The 8697-nt window shown below is 32.6% G+C and overlaps 3 protein-coding genes across 3 annotated transcripts in view; 1 reads left to right on the top strand and 2 right to left on the bottom strand.

Annotated features, from left to right (window-relative positions):
* Positions 1 to 8697, bottom strand: part of LOC135843109 (dual 3',5'-cyclic-AMP and -GMP phosphodiesterase 11A-like) — a 205903-nt gene that overhangs the window by 76977 nt on the left and 120229 nt on the right. The window lies entirely within an intron of this gene.
* On the top strand, positions 217 to 4780 carry LOC135843422 (vitellogenin receptor Yl-like). Its single transcript, XM_065361303.1, has 10 exons — positions 217 to 626; positions 693 to 733; positions 826 to 975; positions 1065 to 1175; positions 1257 to 1388; positions 1470 to 1685; positions 1778 to 1943; positions 2198 to 2414; positions 2920 to 3108; positions 4183 to 4780. The coding sequence occupies exons 1-10, from the start codon at positions 553 to 555 to the stop codon at positions 4573 to 4575; spliced, it is 1689 nt and encodes a 562-aa protein (XP_065217375.1). The 5' UTR covers positions 217 to 552; the 3' UTR covers positions 4576 to 4780.
* Positions 4658 to 7129, bottom strand: LOC135843421 (uncharacterized). The gene has a single exon (XM_065361302.1). The coding sequence runs from the start codon at positions 6876 to 6878 to the stop codon at positions 4896 to 4898; it is 1983 nt and encodes a 660-aa protein (XP_065217374.1). The 5' UTR covers positions 6879 to 7129; the 3' UTR covers positions 4658 to 4895.

Genomic DNA, 8697 nt, shown 5'->3' with positions numbered 1-8697 from the left:
TCATGGGTGCGGGTTATTGGCCAATGTTGATGATATCCGTGTACAAAAATCAATTCTTCTTATCATTTTTTATAACTGAATCACAGATAACAGTCGAATCAAATTTTGAAATTATCTATGAAGCAGCTGAATGATTTGGATATATCATTGGACTGATAATAGGTGATCATTTTACATTCTCAACAGTTGACTCGGTTAAATTTTAACTTGCAAAAATGTCGCCAATAAGAAATCTTACAATATCTGGCTACATCAAATCAAAAAATACCTATGAACCTTATTTTTATTTGAGTAAAAGTACCTACCAATTTTTGCCATCAATCATCAAATTACTTTAGGTCATTAAGATAGTTTGCTTCTTGCGGTAGAACTGATGAAATAAATTACTTCTTGTTAGATAGGAATACATGGATAAGGAATATCCTAAAATATAATCAATCAGGAAAATAAATTCAGTGTGCTTTTACATTTTCAAAATGGACGATTGAGTTGAAAGTATACCAAAAAATTGTACAACATTATAAAGTACCTAGGCTACCTATAAAATATGTGATGGAATTTCTTTCATTGATTTTATGTCCGTTTCTTTTCGCGAATATGGTTTGTAGTTTGGAAAATGACACGAAGTAAGTAGGAAATTAAATTTTCTTACAAAAAATCTACAATTATAATAATTTATTTTTTTTTTGTAGATTTTCTCAAGTTCAAAGACTTAGATTCGAAAGACGTCAAGGTACTGTTACAATAATGCCATATCTTGTAATTGAATTCAAAGCTTTGAATTATCAAAAAAATTTATTGAACGAATTTTCTGTGACTTTACAGGAATTCGATCAGAATTCCCAAGTTGCACGTATCAAGAAGGTCAATTCTTATGCAAAGATAGGATGAAATGCATCGACTTAAAAGACACCTGCGATGGTGAATGTCACTGCTGGGACTGCTCCGATGAGAATGAACTATGTTGGAAATATGGTAGGTACTTGAACACTTCACTAAACGTGTTTCTGGATTCTCTATAGGCCTCTGGGTCAATTAATTTCGTAATTGGGATCAATTTTCAGACGAATTTAAATGTCGAACGTGTACCCATTCTTGTTTAACAACACCAAGCGGTCCTCAATGTTTTTGTAATGCCTCAATCCCCGAATCCGAATCCAGTTCTATATGCAAAGGTGACGATACTTCGATAATTTACCTATAGATTCCCAAACGAATTTAAAAACTGACTAATGAATTTGACGATTGGTTTTTAGAGATTGAAGAATGTGGTAAAGATGCTACCTGTCAGCACAGGTGCGTTAAATATCAAGGTATAGAGAGGTGTTCGTGTGGGGAAAACTATAAATCCAAGCCTCACACTTTGGGTCGTTCTTGTTTGACTTACGGTAATGGTATATCTTATCACTTGTGGAACTTCTTCCGCATAGTTATGTTGAAAAATTAATTCGTTTGGTGATTTTTTTCAGTGGCGTACGAAAATGTTCTCATATATTCGACGGAGCGCGATATTAAATCATTCAATTTAGCCACCAACAGGACTTCACTGATACAGAAAAATGTCGAATGTAAAGGTCTATCTGCAGCTCATACCTATATACTTTATGGTGTGGCTGATAAAAAGACAGGTTATGTGTATAAAACAACAGTTGCCTCCGGTGCATCGAGTCGAGTTTTCGAGACACGTATGAATAAGTATATTCTACCTATTGAATTTCGTCATTATAATAACTAAAACAAATTTTAAGCTAAATTCAAAATTTTATTTCTAACGCAGATTCGCCGATTATATTTTCCATCGATGTTGATTGGCTGACTGGTAACATATATTTTTCAACTGATAAGGCGCTCGGAGTGTGTTCTAAAGATGGGAAATTATGTGCTCTGATTAAAACTTTGAGTTTTACTGATTCTTGTCATATTGCTTTAGCTCCACGTTACGGGTAATGTAAATCTCAAGTTCTGAGACAATGGTATAGTCAAGAAGCCGGGGGGGGGGCAATGCCCTTCATCCCTTCTCTTGCAAATGGAAATTTTGTAAACAAACAAAAATCAGGAATCTATCAAAAATTATCCCAAATTTCAACTAAAAAAATATTGTTTTGCTCTCCCCTCGGAAAAATTCTGGCTGCTCATTGTTCTGAAAGTAGATTTTAGTTTAACCATCAAGACTAAAAACGAATGATTTTTTCTGCAGATTGTTGTTCCATTCTTTGAGAGCCTTGCATAATCAGTATGAAGATTCTCGCATAATAAAATCGTCGATGGATGGATCAGATGAAACAGATTTGGTCCATGAAGGCCTTCGTCATCCAATGTCTTTGACCGTTGACGAATCTTCGCAAAGGGTTTACTGGATGGATTGCGATTTGGGTGAAATTGAATCCATACAGTTTAATGGAATGAATAGGAAGGTAATTCACAAATCAGTTCAAATCTTATATTTCGCTGATATCCATAATTTTTTACTCAATTTATTGTTCTGCGGCGCCTTAGAATTAATCATTTCTAAAATGAAAATTGAATCTCAAAAATTTTTAGTCGCATGCGTAACAATTTTGCTGCTCTCTTCCCAAGTTCAAAAAATTAAAAAAATAATTTTTTTAATTCCATTTTTAAACAGTCCAAACAAAACTTTTCAATCAAAAATGGGCTAAAAACTTGAATTTCAACCAAAAAAATCATTTTTATTCAGAAAAAATCAAAAGCTACAAATATTTTGATTTTCTGTCAATGGATTCTCAAAATGATCAGAAATTCCAAACGATAGATTTCAAAGGTTTAGTACAAATTAAATTTCAGCATTTAAAGATTGAAACTTTTAAAATCATGACTCCTTCAGACTCGTACTCATTTCAAAATAGGCACCCAATTCGTATCAAAGTTTGCAGTACAATGAAGTTTCCTCCTTTTTTTCAGATTTGGTATTCAGAATCACAAAAAAATATTTTCACCATGAGCACATTCGAAGGCAATGTCTTTTGGACAGAAGAGAAAAAAAATATCATTTACATGAATTTTGAAGACAACCCAAAGTTTATCACTGATTTAGATGCATCGTCAGTGAAATACTTGAATGCATTTAACCCAAAAGTGCAACAAACTAAAGTAAGCATGACAGTTTATTGTTGGTTCAAAAAAATAATGAAAGTATGAGGATTTTGACCAAATCGAGCAGCGAGGCTTTCATTTTGAGTTGAAAGTCTCTCAGAAGAAATTGTATCTCTCATGGTGTCCCTGGAGAAGAGATTTATGAGTCCTTATTAAAGTGTGGACATTTTTGAAAAAAAATGTGGTTTATTTTTCGCTCCAGCTTTTACCCAACCTGTTGTGGTAGAAATGGCCCAGTTACAAAAGATGGTAGTTCAGATTCTGCGTCAGCCTAAACCATTGCAATCAAAATCCAAGACCTCTTGTGGAGCTCTATTGAGCAGTTGAAAATTTTTAAGGTGCTCATTTTTGGAAACTTTGATTTTTGGGAAAATATTTGTTTTGAAACAAAAAAAATTCCGAAGTGTTTCACATTAAGTAATTGATCTAAAGCGTCGAAAGATATTATTTTTGAAATTGAGATAATATTTTAGTCATTACCACGAATTTCAAAAAATCAAAAAAAATTGAAAACTTTTTGGCTCTTTTTCTCAATTTTTTGGAATTTACAATAATGACCAGAAAATTGGCATCACTGTATTCCAAAATATTCTCCCAATTTTAGAAATAATATCTTTCGTTGTTTTAGCTTGATTAATGTGAAATATTTCAGAAGAAAAAATTTCCAAAAAACGAACCAACCCAAAAATAAACGATTTGCAAATTTTCAATCGCCCAGTGAAACCTTAAAAATGGTCTATGATGTTGATGGAAATTCCCTAAGTCGGCGCAGAATCTAAAATACTATATCTTTTGGGGCTGAGAAATTTTTCTCAAAATAGGTAGATTGGTTGAAGGGGTTAGAGTCAAAACCCATAATTTTTTCGAAAATGTCCCCGCTTTAAGAACCTATACGTATCTTCCCTCCAGGGGCATATCTGGAACTATGGAACTGAAAAATTTACGTCCCCACTGAATTTAGAAAAAATCCTGCAATATTTTTTTTTAAATTATCGTTTTGATCATTTAAGTTAGTCCAGATCCTTAAAACACTTGCAATTTTTATACTCATAAATAATTTGAATTTTACAGATTCCTAATCCTTGCAAAAAAGCATCCTGCAAAGGCATGTGTTTACTTCGTCCCTCATCGTCATCGCCACAACTGAATTACACCTGTTTATGTGATAATGTTGATCTCTCGAGTACAAAATACTGGTGTAATAATCATTCTGCACAAGTCGAATGGCAACACGATCAACCAGAATACGAAGGTTTACCTCTAGAAGTACCACCCGAGGAAAAAACTAAAGGGACGAGTACTTTTGCACTTGTGCTCGAGTTTATTGTTCTGATAATTTTGGGCACTGGTTTGGGTTATTTTATGTACCGGAATCGAATATTGCAAAGATATTACGATAGAGTTAGAAACTGGGGTAGGCAACAGTATGACGAGTTGAATACGAACGAATATGTAGCAATGTAGATCACTTAAATCTTGTACTAGCCTTTTCTGCTGGATTTCAATTCTAGGTAGGTACCTATGTAAATAATTATAAAATAAGAAATAAGATTGAAGGATGTTTATTGGATAAGTTTTCATCAGTAGGTAATGTTTTTACCTACACCATCGAAATATTTGTAATTTTAAATAACTCTATGTACGTGTAATAAATATTTTCTTGTTTTTATTGCTTTTAAAAACGTACAGCTCACCCAAGGTCAAAATTTATTCTGCCAATGTAGGTCATATGTACTCAGTAGGTACTCTAAGATAGGTACCTACTCGTACACGAAATCAACAAATCACCAACCCGTTTCTCTCTGGAGAAATATTACTTCATAATCCGTCTCCCAAGTCAAATCTTTGAGTAAATTGACGGATAAAATTTTCTTACACTTGATGGTTTGTTTCAGATTCAATTTGTTGGTCTTTACATACTGCATAGCCTCTTGCAAGGTTTCACTGTCTTCATACATGATCAATATTATCATAGCTGTGCCTTCATCATTAATCACGACTAATTTCGCTGTATCCGGATAATTTTCATAAAAATCACTATCGAGCTTTTCTCCTACTTTAGCTCGTCGTTCTTTACCAGTCGCTGCTAAGTACAAAATTGAACGTAATTCGAACTGCAATCCTCCTCTTTTAGGCATAAGCTCTTCATGTTTCGAAACCATCGATTCGAATACTCGACTTGAAGTTTGCACGAACTGATTGAACTTGGAATCGGGGGCATCTTCCAAGTTAATTACATCTGATAAATGATCTCCAATTGAGCTCAATTCTTCCTCTGTAATAGCGACCGAATTTCTATACCATAGTAACAAATATTTTCGAATATCTCGAGCTACTTCTTTATTAGGAATACGATAAAAATTGAGTTCTCGAGTATAACTCAGGTACCCATACTCGAACATAAAGGCCAGAAAAGTTAAAACGTCGAAACTACTGATATCCTCGAAATCTCTATCGACTAGATTTTTAAAAGCTACGAGTTCATTTTCGTAATAATTATGCATATGCTTAACGAAAATGATTTTATCGTGCAAAAGTTCCATCATAAATTTACGAAATTCGCTGGCTTTCACGAATTTCTCGAGAAACCTAGCTTTTGGTTCAGTTTCAGCCCAATAATTTAGATCCTTTGAAGGACCGGTATGTTCCACTACATCAGCTAAATACGACGTGATGGAATAAGGATTGAATATTGTTTTTTCTGTCGACGTTTTAACGGGTAGATTTCCCAGAGCGGTGTACCCTTTGTAATATTTCTCTATTTGATCTCGTTCCGACTGTTTCTGGCCAATATTCAAACGATTGAGAAGAAGATTCACTTCTTCATTGGTAAAACCGAAATAAAAACTGAATAGAGGAGAACTCGAGAAACGATGATGGCTGATTGTTTTCATTTCAAGGAAATGACTGATTGTTTTCATTTCAAGGAAATGAAAATGGTATAAAATCCCATTCATTCCAGTGATCACAGCAAATTTAACGTATGGATAAAAGGGTTCGAGTAATTTGCCAATCATCGTTTTTATGACTTTGATTACCGCATCCGAGTCCAAATTAGGAGTTAAAATGGCCTTATTAATGACCGCATCGTAATCATCGATCAGAACGATTACCTTTTTCAGAAAACATTGGTATACGATTTCGGTCAGTCGTAATAAACTGGTAGTTATTCCATCTCGGTTCAAATTCATATCCAACACATTTTGCAAAAAACTGATCTGTTCCTCAAGTTTTGAATTTTCAACGTTTGATTGTATTTCAACCAGTTTATTCAATAACCATTCGTATTTCAGGGTGGTTGTTTTTAATGCCTCACGTAATCCTTGAAGTATCCTTTCAACAGTTGTGTTTTCCATTTGTATCTCATTTAAACTCAGATTGAATAAAATAACTGGATATTCGGCTAAATGCGCATCGATTAGGTTTTTATGTTGAGATATTTTGAGCGAAGAATTTGAAAATAGTTTATAATTTGAAGTTTCGGTCTTTGGTACTGGAATGCCATTTTTATCAACTTCGATTTCGGCGAATCGTTTGATCATATCGAGATTAAGGCTTTTTCCAAATAACTTTGGGCAAGTGATCATAATGTTTGGAGTATTTTTACAATTTTCGAATAATGTTTTGATCATCGCTGTCTTATCTACGAAATATGGGCTTGATATTGATTTTTCGAATACACTGGATGAAATTTGTTTTACACAGCATGATAACAGGATGCATTCTATGAAGACTACTACCTTCGATGGTATCCCTTTACTCAACATGAATTATGTTGTATAGTCACAAAATATTATACGAGACTTCCTATAAAATCGCGAGGAAAAACTTTAGTCGAACCTTCGTCACTGAAAGAAGGCTCTGTAACAACAAGTAAATTTAATGAAATAAAAGTAGGCACTCACTACAGTTAACTAGGAATTCATCTAAAATATAAATTTATGAAAAATGATTTCAATTTCACAGTAAGTAGGGTAAGATATTTACCATGCTGTATTTATATTGATAAGGATATACACATCTGATTAAAATTTTCACAGAGAAACTGAATTATAAAATTTTAATGAAGTAGCCCATACCTAACAATTTTTATCAGTTTTGATAAGTTTTGATGACCCTAAAAATTCACTACGCCAGACACACAGATGTTTCCTATCAGAAAATATACTCAAGTCCATAAGGAACTAGATGTTCTCAAGTTCTTATTAAGGCCACATGATCAAAATTGATCGAGGTGAAATCTTCTGATTTTCAATTTTCCAAGTGATCATAGATACACTAGGTACCTTATTTTGCAATTTTTCGATAAAAACCAACAAAAATAACAACATATTTTGGCAGCTTTTTGTAACAAAGATGACAATTTTTCGATTTCTGCTAAAAATACAATTTTTTGCAAAAATTGAGACTTTGACAATTTTAACAAAAGGAAACTCTTTTTGCCAATTTCTGAAATAAACCGAATATTTTGAATAATTTTGGAAAAAATAAGATTTTCTGGAATTTTTTGAGAAAATTTTTAGTTTTTTAGCTAAAAAGCAAAAATTGTTCTCATTTCTGAGAAAGCAAAAAATTTTAAAAATTTAAGCAGAAAGCTGGGACTTTTGGTACGTATAGCTGTTGGTTAATTAGTGGAAAAAGAGCACAGACTAGGCTATTCTTGAAGAAACAAAAACTTAGAAATGTTGCTAAAAAGCGAGAGTATTGCCAAAAAACAAGACTTTGGATAATCTAGCAACAAACAGGATCCCTTTGTGAGTAATTAGTGGCAAAAATTGGCACTTTTCTCAATTTCTGACAAAAAACGAGACTTTTGGACAAGTTTTGGAATAATGAGGTACTTTTTGGATTTTTTTTTTTGCAAGAGAGCTATAGTTTGTAATTATTTTATTGATGAATGGCAAACATTTTTTCGTCAGTGAAAAACCAAGAATTTTTGACAATTTTTTGTAAAAAGCAATATTTTGTAAAGTTAAGCATCAAAACAAGTTTTTGTGAATTTTCTATCAAAAAAAAAAAAAACTTGTACAATAGGTATTTGAAAAAGAGTCAAACTTTTTGTAACTTTTTAGAAAATAAAGTGAATTTTTTTTAGCAATTTTGCCAAAAAGCGAGAGATTTTGTATTTTGTATTTTGTATTTTTTTGCAGAAAGCAAGACTTCGATAATATTAGCAAAATGCAAGATTTCTCTTGACAATGAGCACAAAAATGATACCTACTCGTGCTTTTTCAAAATTTTCGTCAAAAAAGCGAGACTAAACAGATTTTAAAAAAGTAAATAATTATCTTATGAGTATATGATTGACTTTTTGATTAATTATTGAAGCTGAAATATTCTACTTTTGGAATCAAAAATAATTTTTGAAAAAGAAAATGTATCCTTATGCATACAATAATCGCATTTAAAAACTTTCCTTTTTCTAATCCTTTTTTCACGTGGTTCCTACGTTTTGAGCTACTTTTTCCTAGAGTGCGACAGTTGTCTGTTCGAATCCCTATCGTTCTGAAATTATTTCAAAGGACATTCATAACAAGTTAACAACAATACCTAATTGTCAAAAGTTTTTTTTAAAGTTTTTTTTAA

Source organism: Planococcus citri, chromosome 4 (assembly GCF_950023065.1).
Source record: "Planococcus citri chromosome 4, ihPlaCitr1.1, whole genome shotgun sequence".
Classification (NCBI taxonomy): domain Eukaryota; kingdom Metazoa; phylum Arthropoda; class Insecta; order Hemiptera; family Pseudococcidae; genus Planococcus; species Planococcus citri.
The sequence above is the reverse complement of the archived record's forward strand: the minus strand, read 5'-3'. Positions and strand labels throughout refer to the sequence as shown.